Raw genomic sequence first — 15,250 nt, forward strand, 5'->3', positions numbered from 1 at the left:
TTAGCGGGAGATGTTTCACCTCCTGATGATTAAATCTTCTTGACACTTGCTGTCCCGTTTCCCAGGGCTGTTTGACCACTCACTCACACCTGCACTCATTCACCTGAGGTCAGGGGTAGTCCCTCAGTGCAGAAATACCATAATATACAAAGCAACCTTCTGTTTGCGCACATGCAGTAAATAAAGGGAAAACTAACCTGCCTCAAAACTCATGAAAGGAGAAAGAGCCACTTCTCCTGGGCAGATGACAACTTAAGGAGCTTCTCCCCCTGCAGCTCATGCCCAGCTCACCCCTGCTTGTGGCTGGTACAACGTGGGAGCCCATGGCAGGAGTCAAGCTTGGGTACTGGTAAGAAGTAAAGGGAAAGATTTTATGTCTGCCTCTCAAAGTATTTCACCCTTTTGTCCCACCAACAGTTCTCCCAGCACACCTGAAGACAAACAAAGCCAGAAAAAGCCACCAAGAGATGCAGAACCATGTCCCTTGTGGCAGTAGCACACGTACAAACATACCTCTGCGTTAATTTTAGGCAGCCAGGACAGCACGTTGTTACTTACAGAGACACCAGGGATGGATGTGGGAACTCTCTGTTCTGAGCACGTCCCCTTTGATATCCAACGAGGTGCAAAGTGCCACTTACATCTCAGTAGGGTCTGGCCAGCATCCTGCTACACCTGCTGTTCCACATCGCGGTGCCAGTACAGCCATGGTACTGAGGCTGTGTGCTGGTGGCAGCCCTGCCCAGCCAGCAGGACAGAAGCCTTTATCTAGGCTTGGTTCCACTGAGTGAAGATGATTTTTAACAGCACTGCCTGCACCCGCAGGGGAAGGAGTGAATGCAGTTGACTAAAAGCACAGATTTCCTTTTGAGAGTCTACCTGTCTCAGCACAGTACTTCACTAAATTCCTACTGCATGCAGGGCACATCGCTCCAGCAGCATCAGGATTTTCCCCTCTAAAGCATGAGCTGTGGCACGAGGAACTGCTAAGTCCATTCCTACCGGGAAGAAAGCATGATTTGAAAAGCTTTCCATGTCGCCTGTTTTGGGGAAACAACACTGTCAGGAAGTCTCTACAGGCACACAGGTCCTCACAAAGAGATCAGAGGAGAACCAGAGCCAAAGCACCAGGATGAGGTGGGGAAGGACTATAGTGGAGAAAAGTGGTTAGATCAGCTCCACCTTTGTCACTGCTCAGAGAGAAGAAATACTGCATTCAGTAATACAGCTGCTCGTTCACTCACTGCTCAGCGGCCTTTTTGAGGCATTTCAGCCTGTGCTAAGACACAGGAGGAGAAAGGAATACCCCTAGCTTCAACATTAAGCATCCAAGTAACTCTAAAAATTTCATCTTTCCCCCCCCCCATTCTGATTCAACTTCATTGGCAGTTCTTCTCTCTCTTTTCCCCTAGTGCACATAAATAAAATGAGTCAAAGTTTTATTCAAGTCATTCAGGCTTCAATCCAGCCAAGGATATCCTCCTAACTTAAGAGCACACTGTGTGTCTGTAATGAAGCCTCTTGAGTATTTTGTGCATTTGTGGAGTGTTTGGACAGATGGAACCCAGAAAGTACAGCACTTGGCAAGCCTGAACCCAACACAATCACTCCTGGGTTGACGGCTCATTTTGCCTGCACCTCGGTAAAGATCACCAAGCTTCACTCAGAAGACCAGCACTCACAGAAAAAAGTTGTTTGTCTCATTCACTTCATCCTAAGTGGTAGCATCCAACACTCAGGGCTGAAAAGCAGTATTTAGAACAATCAGATATTTAAAATAGAGAACTACACTACATTTAGATTGCAGAAACTTTCCCCTGTAGTGGGAGAACAAAGGGAAGAAAAAAATCCAGCAGTTACATATTCTTGTGTTACAAGGTTTTGATTTGCCTTTTGCTTCTCTTTGCTCAAAGGATGCTAGCAGGTGGTACCATAATTATATTTTACTATTTCCAAGCACAGAAACATTAAGTTGTCAAGTTAAATACCCAGGAGGTAGACAAGGAACTTAACCAAGACAGGTATTTTCTACTACTTGCTGTGATTCAGTTGTAATCCTGAAAGTCATCGCAGATTGCATGAAATCACCTCAAAATTTGAGCCCAACTCAACACAAATGTTTACTGAGTTTCACATGAAACTTAGACTATTGCTTTTGGCTGGAAACCATGGGAAATATGTTAACTTCATATGATCAGACCACAAAATGGATGAAAAAGAGCAGTCTAATCTGAGCTTTGTTTTGAAAGATTTGGTTTTGTTCAAAGTCAAAACAAAGCCCAGCTACTCGGAGTTCACGTGATGCAAAAACAGAAATAAAACATACACGACGTCCCTGAGAAATGAAAGAGTGGTATTTTGCACAGTACTACTACTTGCTTTTATATGTGGAGTGGAAATAACTTTTCTCCACTGTTTCCCATGCCTTTTTTCCAAGGGTTTATATGAAGACCAAGATCTACCTCAAACAATATCTTTGCTGAGACCGTGGTGAAGAAAGCATTGGTTTGGGGGTTATTTGCTTTTTTCCTTAAATATTAAAAAAACAAACAAACAAACAAACAAAAAACACGCTAGAGACATCTGTTCTGCACTCAAGGGATTGATTTTGGTAAATTTTAGTTAAAAATTGAATGCTGTGACCCAACAAACCAATTTTATTTTAATCAATATTTGTGATCATGTGTGACAGAAAACATTTATCTGTTTTCCAGTGCTTGTATATAATCTGTAACACAAGCCAAACAGCATGGGTAACTATATCACCAATAATCCTACCTATCCTACACCCATGGTATGGCAAGGTGCCACATTTAGAGGACAGTGACAGATCTCCAGACTTGGAAAAAAAAAAATAGCCCTCCCAAGACCAGCTATACAAGTGGGGGTGATGTGGTGGGCAGGCCATCTATCAGCTTCAAGTTTCATCACCATCACATTTGACTGCATTCAAGTCCCAGAAACGAGCAACATGAATTAATTCTTTCTTCTGGATGTTTGTATCCAGTTTTGTAGCTTATATAAATATTGCCACAGATGTGAAGATCGGGTCAAGAGATAAGACCAGCTGTTTGTATGTTCCGAAGAGTAGGCGTGTGGGGTGAAAGATGTGAGAGTTTAACACCTGCATGAGTCAGGAAGTTCTTAATACATACAGGCAATGACATGAATTTCCACTGAAATATCTGGATTTCTCAGGAGCTGTCACAGTCACCAGCTGCCAGAGATAAATAACATCTGAGGAAAAAGGACAAAGTGGACAGAACCTCTGGAAAATTCCTAAAAGGCAGAAAGACCACAAGAAATAGGCTAACACCAAGACATTATCCTCTCAGAGAAATCTGAAGACCAAAGCTAGGCCATCAGCTTCTAGGACTGTGGGTCCAAGAAGTGTCCACAGCATGCCAGCCAAATACATGACACTTTTTAGGTAACATCCTGATATAAGCAAATAAAGCTTGCTTTTAGTTTCAGGTTTCTTTTTCTCCCCAGTGGGTTTGGTCTTTTCTATGCTTTAAATAATTAACCACCTTTGTTTGTATTTAATCTAGTTTGAATTAAGACTTCTGCAAAGTCAGTGGTAGCAATCACATTGCTTGAAGGTAAGGTCTTGAGACACATGGCTGTGAGCTCTGCTGGCTGAAAGCTCCTCTGGGGCTGCACTTCACAGCAGCCAGAGAGCAACAGGACATGGCACCATGCCAATCACACAGCCCTGCTGGGCAGTCGGTATTGCTGGAGATGGGCTGAAGTGAAAAGCTTCCTCAGAGGCCAGTAAAAAGCAGGAGAAAACTCTGGCAAGTTGTAGTGGGCTTACGTGGCAAGGTTTTGGTAGCTGGGGGCTATACGAGTGACTTCTGTGAGAAACTGCCCCATGTTAGGTAAGGGCCCCACTGCTGACCAGAGCCAAGCCAATAAGCGATGTTGTTTGCGCCTCTGAGAGAGCAGATTTAAGACAGGGAAAAAGTAATGCTTCCACACAGCATCTGGGAGAGTGAAAGGAGTGAGGAACAGCCTTGCAGGTGCCAAGGCCAGTGAAGAAGGAGGGGGAGAGGTGCTCCAGGCGCCGGAGCAGATGTTCCCTGCGGCCTGTGGTAAGGACCATGGTGAAGCAGGATGTCCCCCTGCAGCCCATGGAGTACCACGGTGGAGCAGGGTTCCACGCTGCAGCCCGTGGAGGAGACCACGGTGGAGCAGGGGGCCTAGCAGGAGCTGCTGCCCATGGGGGACCCAGGTTGGAGCAGTTTGCTCTTGAGGGATGGATCCCATGGTACAGACCCGTATCTGGAGCAGTTCTTGAAGAGCAGCTGTGCCTGTGGGCAGTTCGGCAAGGACTGCATCCTGTGGGAGGGACCCCACGGCACAGGGGACGAGAGTGACCGAGAAGGAGCAGTGGAGAAGAAGCACTATAGACGGACCATAACCCCTATTCCCCCACGCCACTCAGGGGGAGGAGGTGGAAAAGGGTGGATGGGGGGGGAAAGGTGCTTTTGGTTTCTTTCCTTTGTTTCTCACTTCTCTAGCTTGTCAGTAATAAGCAATAAATCTTACTGTCTCCCTATGCTGAGTCTGTTTTGCCTGTCACAATAATTACTGTGTGATCTCCTCGTCCTTATCTCAACCCTTGAGCCCTTTGCATCATATTTTCTCCCCGTTCCTCTTTGAGGAGGGAGAATGAGAGAGAGGTTGTGGTGGAGCTCAGTCGCCCACCCAAGTAAAACCACCACACAAGTGACACAGCCTTCAGGACATGGTTAAATCCTGAAGTCCAAAGGAGTTTTGACAGTATGCAGTCTGCTGTACAGACAGGGCCTCTGGAGCTGAACAACTCCTTGGCTGCGATTCCAGTTCAAGCTGGACTGTTGCTGCCTGCTTGCAGTATTTCAAATGTTTCCCCAAAATCATGTGATGCCACTATCTATAGCACAGATTGCCTTAAAAACCAGATGCCAAGCAGCCTTGGGATGCCCACAAGTTCCTATGCAGATCCAGGCCGAGACCCAGAGGGTCCCTGGGACCTCTTTACACAGCAGAAGAAAGCGGCACCCAAAACCTCATCGCCTCCTGGGTGCAGTGCCCTCTGAAATCCTGTTAAAACAGGGCTGAATGAAAACACACACCCATTTCAGGGGTTTCCATTACAAGTTCTGCCCAAGGTCTCCTTCTGCAGTTAATTTCCTTGGCTCCGCAAGTACCCAGTGCCCAGCAGTAACCCCTGGCTAATAATAAAACCAGCTGATACAGGCAGTGCGCTGAAGTTTACTGACAAGAGGCTGGAACAGTCTGATAGCGGGGGAAAAACACCAACCCCGCACCAGCTATGCCAGTGCTTCCAGCTTCAGAGCAGCTCGCTATCACCCAGCAGTCACCGAGGGTATTACAGTTTGTGAAAAAGACCCCTTCTCCTTTTATGCTTTCGGGAATTATTCATAGATCCATTGCACATCATATCTCCAAGTCAAAAATTAAAGAGGCCTTTCAGCCAGAATGACATGTGCTAAAAGTCAATTTAAACAGTGCTACCAAAGGCTGAGGATTTAAAAACCCATCCCATCCTGACATTTAATAATTTTTAAAACACTCCGGAGACTTCCAGCTCCCCGTGTCATTACATACCATCACTTCTGAACTAGCAGAGAATTCAGGAAGCTCAGTTCTCCAGAGCTTTATTCCCGGTCAGTTTGCTGTTTGTTTACTCTAAATCAGCTCTCCTCACCAAAGAGCTCCTAGCCAGGACAATAAAAGCACTCTAACAGCTGTGTGGCTACAAAGGGCTAAACCATTCCCCTCCTGCTGACTTCTCCGAGTGGATCTTGGAGGCTGCAGGGCTGGCACTTGTTGTTCGTTGCCAGAGGCATCGGTACCCATGAGAATCCCTCACGCAGTTTTTGGGAGGCCACAGCTACAGAGCACCCTCCTGTTTGCCAGCAGATCCACTGCAGTGCTTAGATCCCACTGTGCACAACAAATATGTCATTTCATAACACTAAGGAAGTGATTTAGAAAACGGTATTTTCTAATGGGAATTTGAAAGCTAGAGGCTGTCTGAACACGTCTCTGCTCACTGTGCAGGCCGCAGCTTTGCCACTGACTTCAACAGAAGCTATACTAGGTTCTTTGGAAATTCCCTTCAAGCCACAGAAAGAAGCTGTAAAAATTATGGGAGGGGGATTTCCACGGAGGAAATGAGAGTAGTATCCTGTCTCCAGAAAGGCTAAAAATAGAAAAAGAAGGAAAACCCCAGAAACTTCCTTCTGCCCCGATGGACATGCTGCACATTGCAGCCTTGTGCCAGAGGACTTTCAATCACAGCAACTCAAGAGCTCCACTTCTTTTCTGAGACTGTTTTGTGTAATCGTGCTCCATGACAGAAAGGCAGCATAGCTTAATCACCTGAGCAGCTGTGTACCCCCCAGATGAAACAAAACCCCCCAAACTTAATCTTACTTGTTTTGTTCCTACCTTACAGGTGTTTTTTGTCATCTGCCAGCGCTCCGAAGGACAGGGGTTGCTCATTATCAACCACCAGTAGTGCTGGGGGCACTTTGCCAGCTACCACTGGACCTGGCAGAGTGCAAGATCTGCCAGCCGTGCCAGCTCCTCGAAGTAATGGCTAAAAAATCCCATCTATAGGGACTCCTGATGCTTCTGCTCTTTCAAGGCGACTGACAAATGGCATCTTACAGGCAGCTGCTTGGGACCTCATGTGTGCATTGCTCAAGCAGCTCCATTTCTGCTGGGTGCCACCCACGTCATATAGAAAATACCATTAAGACAAGCAGCATTGTTGGGGATATGCTTTGCGTTGAGAGAATGTGCGAGCATTTGTGTTCAATTTAAGACAAGCTCGTCAGAACCAGAGTCAAATGGGATCTATGTACGTGCAAAACATGCACAAACTGAAATAACGCTAGCAGTCCCATTTGAGAAGCATCAGGCAAACTTAGTACAAATGTACAGGTTTTTTTTGAGGCAGCTAATCTCACATGGTGTCCCCTCACATAGCAACAGAGCTTGCTGCTAGTGGGGTAAATTGAGAAGACTTCTCTGAAGGAGCTTCAGATATTTCAGCCTATTTTTATTTGGCCTCTGCTGGATACAGTAGGATCCCAAGGAGGAGGACAGTGCTGCATTCTCCAAATCATGTGGAAAAGCAGAGAACCTGCAGTCAGTTCTCAGCAAATTTAGTCCCACTAGCATAGCTTCTGATCAACAAAATAGGAATAGGCAATTTTCCCATCCTTTATCTCACGTTGTCTATCGAAAATTGTGGGAAACAAACCATTTTCTCCTCTGTCCCTGGAAAGTGCTTGCCACAGTGCAGACCCCCAGAACCAGCGTTCCCACATCAAAATTGTGCACAACAGCCCCCTCTCCAAGTCTTTATAACGGAGAAAAGTGAGAAATAGCCCTCAGTAGCTCCCTCTTTTTCCCCTGCTGAATGGCCTTTCCCTTCACCAGTTCATCCCAGCACTCACATGAGGCTCACATGAGTTTCCATCTGACCACCTTCCTTTCCGCAAGCACGCTTGCTCAAAGCTCACAGCTTTGCTTCTAGCCTGGGAGAACCTCCCACAGCCCCCTTCAGCTCAGATCTTCCAGGCTGCAGCTCTCCAGCCTGCCCGCAGATTCCCCTCAGTGACAGCTGGCTATTGCTCCTGGGTCCCCCCAGTCACATTTCTTTTGCGTTACACTTGACACTTGAGGTCAAACACCATGGAAGCTTTGATGCTGCGGGGATATTCACTCCATCCATCTCTTGGGGTCGGGCTGTTCCAGGCCAAGCAGCAGAGACAGAAGAGCTGCTTCCCTCCCCCCTGCTTGGTCCTGTGGTGAGCATCCACAGCAGGGAGCAATTCCCAGTGCTGCTTCTCCTGCTACAGCAGCAGTACAGTGTCCTCCTCGCTCAGGTAGGTAGGAGTGAATCCTAGAATGGTTTGGGTTGGAAAGGACCTTAAAGATCATCTAATCCCAACCCTGCTGCCATGGGCAAGTACAGCAACCACTGTCCATGTTACCATTATCCAATGAGAATGCCCTCCCACATTACAGAGGGATTACAGCCACCTCCTTTCAGAAGCATCCATGCTATTAAATACTCACAAAGACTGATCTCTCATGCTCTTCAAATCAAAAGCTGTGTTATTTTCTCTGATAGTCACATACAAGCTAGCCAGTTGCATTCATTTTCTGCCACAGTTAACTTCTCATAAGCTATTCTATTGTGAATAATGCTTTGTAGCCATCTCTTTGCTTGCTTGATTTAAAAAACAAAACAAAAACACACACACAAAACAACACCACACATTTGCAAGGAGTCAGCAGCTCAAGTACCTCTTGCTTTTTGAAAACGTCTAGCCTGTAGAGAGCAGGTTGCTACGTGTCCCTGCCTTTTCAGGTCAGCTTTCCTACATGTAAGAGCAACAGCATCATTACAGACCTGATGGATAAAATGCAGCCTGTCAAACTGAAAGAAATCCATCTTCCTTGTTCATTTCCATTTAGACTCCTCTTTACAACCACCATTCAGCATCCATGTCATGTGCAGCTCAAGCTTCCAATTTGTATTCCATAAACGGTGCCCTCTTTTTCCTCGTCCTTCTCTCACAATAAGCTGTGACAAATCTGTTATCGTGCAAGCCCCTTAACACTAACTCCACTTAGAGAAACACAGAGCTCATTCCATTTTCAGGCTGCAGAGCCATCAGGCTGAGTAACTTGCCTCCCAGCAACATGCTTTCGTGGCAAGCAATCCACTCCTACCATGGGTAGGGGGGTACAGACAGTTACACTGCACAGCAGGGAATAAGTTGCCTTCTACTCTCCACAATTTTTTAGGTTGTTGTTAAAGTAAGGTGAAAGCAGCCCTGCTGCTGTCAATGAGAATCGTGTTACTGATCTCTACAGGGAAAATATTTCAGCCGGACTTTTTGGTTGAAGAACTAGAGCTGAACCACAGCATGGCATTTCGATGGTGGGCCTGAAGCTTGAGTGAGGATTCGCTTCAAAGTCCTAAGTCGTTCTCTTCCCACACCCAGACAGCACAACCTCCCCATAAAACCATCACCTCTACAAAAGCTGTCCACAGCCTAGAAAGATCCTTGGGGTATGCTCTGATGTAAAATCAGTACAGCCTGATAGCACACAACCAATGAAACCACATTTTTTTTTTTAACTCAAATTTTAAGAGAATAAACCTAAATACCAATTGAAGACATTCCTATCTCTGTTACTAAAGCCATTCTCAAGATGCTAAAGGAATAGCAGCAGAAAAAGGGAAATCAGAAAAAAATATTAAAATAAAAGCCCAGAGAAGTTAGGGGGAAAGTGAACCTGCTTACAGCTTCACAAGCAGACATCCTGCTGGCTAGAAAGATGGCTGTTTGTCTGCTGAGGGGCATTAACACATTGATTGCTCAGTTCTATCTGATGGGAACAGCTAGCTGGGTTAACAAGCATTTTATCTTTGGATAACGTGTCACAGGCTATAGAAATGACCCCATAGGATGGAGAATGAATGTTCTCCCTTCTGTTATACCCCCCCAATAGAACAGAAGCCGGACTCCCACTCGCTCTGCCTGAGCACAAGATGCTGTTGCAGCATCTTCCCAATTGCCTCCTCCTCTGCTCTGCAGCTGTCACCTCACCTTGCAGCCCAGCACAGCCTGCGTGTGGTGAACAGGACCATGGCCTCTAGAACTGGCATTACATCAGCTCACCGTTACCAACTCCCCAGCCCCCGCCCCAGGAAAAATGGGATTTCAGCTTGGCCATTTATTTTCTTGAAATACAGATGACCAAAATCTTTTCCAGCCATCTCTTTCCGACAGGATGCACGCTCCTGTTAGGAAGGGAATTCAACTGAGGTTGTGAAGGAGAGGAAGCAGCTGCTGTTAAACACCTTTCTCTTGTATCCCAGTGTGATTACCAGTCACATGCCTGGTTGTCTTTGCCCAGTACATGCCGCCCATTTTATCTGGTACCTTTTTCAAATAACATTTCAAGAGCTTTCTTTATCGTCAGGGTGAGAAGGCTTTTCTGCCAACAACCAGGGAGAGAGAATGAGGAGGGAAAGCAAAGCTTGCAGCTCTTATTGACTGAAGCATGGATCCCACTGCACCGTCACGTTGCGTTATTCAACAGGCTTATACAGGCACTTCACCGGGTCGGCTGTTTACAGCTTGCTTCATTTTGTTCACGAGAAGCATGTGAAGCTGCTACACAAGCTGGGCCAAAATCATCTGTTATGTAAATAGATGCAATTCACCAAGTTAAAACAGCGGAGAGCTACACTGAATACACACACTGGTTTTCGGTCAGTTTGCCCCTTTATACAATAAAACAGCATTGTGTAGAGAGTGCAGAACCCATTCAGTAGAATGAAATGTTCCCAAAAAAGCTTCTTTAGCTTCATCCAAAAGAAGTAACAACTGCCAGTAAATAGTTTTTTTTCAACCTAAAGTAATTGTAAGGCACCATCTCGCAAAACACAACACATTGCAAGTATGTTCATGGTTTCTCTGAGCTAAACATGTGGTGTGTGCTAACTACCCCGTCCAGAATACAGGAACATTTAACTACGAGTGTGCCAACAGCACATGCGGGCACAGTGCCAGCACAGCTGCCAGCAAGGGCTGCCACACCTGGTGGCAGCGCTGCGGTTGGTCTGCAAACAGCTTGTGGAGGTGGGCCATAGCCTTCCTGCTGCAACGGGTGGTGCAGGCTCTGGGCACACTAGGGACCACATCAGCTTCCACGGTCTAGGAGGAAGGCTCACCTTCATAAAGGATGAAAAGCCAGGTCTGGGTTTTCAGAGACAGCTACGATGTGGATTTCTCCAAAGCCATGCAAAGGCTTGGCATTGAGCAGCTCTCCTTCCTCTTTCTCCCACCAGTTTCACTAGGCCCGCTGACTGCACTGGAGTTCCTTCTGATGTAGTCACAGGAGGATGAGCTGGCAGTGTTTGCGGCGTGTTTAGAAAGCAGAGTCTCACCTCTGCTTCCTCCAAACCTGCCCATGTCAAAAGAGAAAGCCCAAACTGCTGGAGCCTTCAGTTCCTCTTCTCTGGGGACTCGTCTGTAGGGGCAGCCAACACTCCTGATCCCATTGCAGAGCAATGGGAGCAGCCCCTGCACACCAGGCAGCTGGAGGCTATCGGGTACGGCTGGCCCTTTGTGCAAAATGGCTTTCTTCCAAGTAAAATCCTCAGTCACGCACTTATCTACCTTAATTATCTTTCCTATTATCAGCTAATAGGTGAGAACACAAAGAGGCCAAGACACATCACCAGGACTGTATGAGTAATACAAGTTCACTTGTCTCAAATCAGAGCAATCAGAAGCATTAATCATTTAATGTAGAAGCAGAGTTGTAATTTTCTTGCTAATGAAAAACAAACCACCCTGAACAGCCCCTGACAAGCAGGCAGGTTCTGAAATGGACTCTTTGTACTAAATACCCTTATTTTGTAGCATTCATCTGTGGGCAGCAGATACTGACACAGCCCCAGCCACCCACAAGTCCTCACTGCTTGCTGAAGGAGGCAAGAGTTGACGGGCTATGCTGAGACACTGCAGACAAAGGGAAAGAAAAAGAAAAGCCTGACACAGGAGGACAGCTTTTCAGTCTGGATTCACTGCACAACCATGTGCAGTGTATGCACTCTGCTTTACAATTAGCTCTCTGGAAAGAACAGCACACCCCATGGAAAGAGTAGGTGAGACTATTTCTTGTGCATCTTGAAAGCAAGCACACAAGTCAGTGCTCCTTCTGAGCCCCATCTTGCTCTTCGGTGCTGAGAGGATGTGAGGATGTTTCAGCCCCAGGGAAAAGAAGCTGACCAAAAAAAAGTTTGATCACTAATTTTATGATCAACACTGCTTGCACAGTAGTCTCACCTTTCATAAATATATGTAGTTTAAACACGTGTGGGCCCCTTACACTTTCATTTTGACTCCACTACTTTAAACTGCTAGGGCTGATTTGAAATACTCCTAAAACACATTCGGAAAGTTTCTGACAGCTGTCTGGATGGTAGGGCCATGAAACAGCTCAGCGGCAGGCAAGAAGGATGCAGGACACCTATGCTTTTGGGGCAGAGGTGTAAAAGCTATTTAGTTTCTAGATAACTACCTAGAAATACTAGATAACTATCTAGGAATCCAGAAGTTCAGGACACAAAGAGTCACTTCTGGACCCTTCCACTACTTCCATTTAGATAAAGCTGGAAAAGCCATCCATGCCCAGAACTTTACGTAGATAGAAGAAAGAAAGAAAAAAAAAAAAAAAGAAAGAAAAAAAAACACAAACCTGCATCAACCATGGGAACTTTGGTTCTGTAAGTTTACACAGAAATGGTCTCTGTGTTCATGCTCTGACATACAACAAACTTTATTTTCTGCTAACAAGTTATTCTCCTGTGCTTGCATAAATGGACCTATTAAAACCAACAGGTACACTTTGACAGCATGGTGTACAAGTATCAGAAGATGGGCAACTCATGTTTACCTCTGCAACATGATATATCTGGGAAACCACAACAGATGGCGGATATGCATCTTGGAGTCCAGACCAAAAACTGGCAAGATAGGAATATTCACCGTATCCCAGGCATGGTGATCCGGACCAGTGACATCTTCACTCCTCTGCAGAACTGGTGCAAGGACTAGGCAGTGCTTGGATAAATAGGCTTACGAATTATCCTATAAATAAGTTGCACCACAGGCAGAAAGTACAACAGGCAAAGTGACATACTCAGTTTACATAACGCTGTAAAAAAGAATCAAGTTGCTACTATTCAAAACCTAAAAGAAAAATCAGCAAGGACATAAATTGCTTCTGGCTATCCCACAACAGCTAGCTCAGCACCTTCTGCAGATTTAATTATATTTTGGTTCAAAACATTCAGTACAATGCAGTAATATGTAAGTAAATAGTAACAAATGACCACATCCGTCCCTTTCTAAGCACAAGGTTAAGTGAAAACCAGCTATACAGCAGTTCACCTATTTCAATGTGAAGAAAGGACATAAAAAAAAAAAAAAAAACACACCCAGCATTTGAAAACCAAATACACATCCATTCAGCTGCATTTTTTAGAATGCCTGGAACATTTGCTCTGCAATTGAAAAAATTGTCTTCGTCCAAAATTCCTGCAAAATCCTATGTGTCTGTTCAACGTGACAATGCAGTGTCATGCAGCATAAGAGCACACACACAATCGCACAACTATATTCTTTGACTCTCTTGCAGGCAAACAAAGCAAACGGCATCCGCCTCCTCTGCTAGGAGTCCATATCATTATTTATCACAGAATCTTCCTTTGCAAGGCTTCTCTACAACATCCTCTCCTGAAAGCTCATTTCGTACAATTCCACCCAAGTTGCTGCTGCTTTTTCAGCTGGGTCTCCTTCTCTGATCTGTTACCTACTAACATAAATTTAAGTCCAAAACATCTGCTGCAATACCAGCAGCATGCTTTTCTCCCTCTCTCAGCAAAGAATTTCCAGATCCACCTTACTCCTTTTCCTCCAGTCAGAAGCCAGTGTTTTTCTTCTCCTGGCATGCTCTTTCACCACCCTAACCTTTGAATTATCTGCTAGCTACATAGTGGATTTCCTAAGGTTTAAAACAGTCTTGTTGTACTAAGACCTTTGTCCTTCCCTTCCAAATGACATAAGAGGTAAGTGACAGAACGTGACGATGATTTTCATCTGAAAGTACAAAACAGCTTCTCAAATGCCACTACCACATGCCATATTCCTCCTACACTGCCTTTTCTACTCAGAATGAGCTGGTTTCATTAAAGGGACCCGGAGTATGGAACTCCATCTGTCCTGCCCATTTACAGGATCCCAAGTGACAATTTTCAGAAGTGGCTAATATTCTCGGGCTCTTTAGCTTTTCAGAGTTACTGTATGGTATCTTCCAAAAGGTGGCCAGAGCGCACTGCATGCTAACCTCTGTAAACCTAGCCCTCTCGTTGTGATGGCTCAAGGTGAACACACTCAAAACCTCCGACAGTGAGAAGAGCAGGACACCTAAAGTATGTTGGCCATTTTGTTCCAGGTTTACCCTTTCTGAAGGTGTCCTGAATGTGCAGTTCTGAAGTTGTGTACCTTCAAAACCTTGTTGCTCCCACCTTGGCCCCTGTGTAGCTGCTGATACCTGAGCGAGGCAGCTGTGAAACACTGTACAGACAGACACACTTTGCCTAGAGAAAACTAACCACCCTAGCCAAAGGAAGAAGAGAATCAGGTCTGTGAATCAGTGCGCTTTGAAAAACTAATTGCCAGCACCACCTCTATGAGACTGCAGTTCCTTTTGAACTGACCCAAACACAGCCCATGTTCATTTCTGTCACACAGTTGTCTCTAGTCTCAAGAGAAGAGCCACAGCTTCAGCTTACATTTATTTGGCCCAGAAATGCCATGTTGAAAGCAAAGCAAGGGAGTCATTTTCCATCCGAGCATAATGCATTCGACATAGCATTTATCCTACACAGTCTTTAGCAACTCGGTTTTCCTAGAAGAAAAGAAGTTTCCCAAATTGTATGCTTTGTTTGTCAATTTTAACCAAACTTAAGTGCCAAGAACACAGACTGGGCTTTTAAAAGTTAAAAGAAAGACTCTGCTCAGAAATTCATGTTTAATCTGAACTTCCATTGTCAACTTTGTAGCTGTCAAAACCAGCTGTTATCTTGGAGGGCTGAGCCAAAAATGAAGCAGAGGACTTAAATACTTCCTTAATGACTCCCATTCTTTCTTTGCTCTTGCTGAGCAACATCCCCCATAAGCCAGGGTTTCAAAACAGAATTAAAACTCAAGAACAGAGAGCTTCTGAAATCAGGCAAAAACTCAATCTAAGAGGCAGAAGCATGGTTTCTTTAGTCTGTGTCTTGCTAGTGGGGAAAAAAAATAGGATTCCCCTCACCTAAAGACAGATAAACGATTTGAGTTGATCTTTGAGAGTCCCCCTGGCAGACCAAGGAGAGAGACATGCACTTCTCAGGTGTGACTCACTTTCTTTGAAGGCCGACTTTAAAATAGATCAGACAGATCGCACCTTAAAGCGCCTCTTCTCCAAACACACGGGCAGTCTAGACGCTAAGGTACGGATTGCTCCACTGTAGCCACATAATATAGGTAAGAGTAGTAAGTGTGATTTCCTGCCAAGTAACCCCAGCATAACAATCAAGCGTAATTGCTCACTCACTCAAATCCTGGAAACTGCTTTGAGAAGTTCATGCAAT

General features: G+C 45.3%; 1 protein-coding gene across 3 annotated transcripts in view; it reads right to left on the bottom strand.

Moving 5' to 3' along the window:
- Nucleotides 1–15,250, bottom strand: part of RASGEF1B (RasGEF domain family member 1B) — a 143,725-nt gene that overhangs the window by 54,295 nt on the left and 74,180 nt on the right. Inside the window, exon 1 of one of the 3 annotated variants that reach the window (XM_072037552.1) lies at nt 8,441–8,463. The exons of 1 other annotated variant lie outside the window; for it this stretch is intronic. Coding sequence is in view for 1 of the 2 variants with exons in the window: in XM_021267702.4 (XP_021123377.3) it covers nt 6,463–6,516 (54 nt within the window). In the remaining variant the exon portion in view is untranslated. Of the gene's footprint in view, nt 1–6,462; nt 6,621–8,440; nt 8,464–15,250 lie in introns of those variants that run through there. One more of the 3 variants, XM_021267702.4, reaches the window with a different exon arrangement.

This window comes from Anas platyrhynchos, chromosome 4 (genome assembly GCF_047663525.1).
Source record: "Anas platyrhynchos isolate ZD024472 breed Pekin duck chromosome 4, IASCAAS_PekinDuck_T2T, whole genome shotgun sequence".
NCBI lineage: Eukaryota > Metazoa > Chordata > Aves > Anseriformes > Anatidae > Anas > Anas platyrhynchos.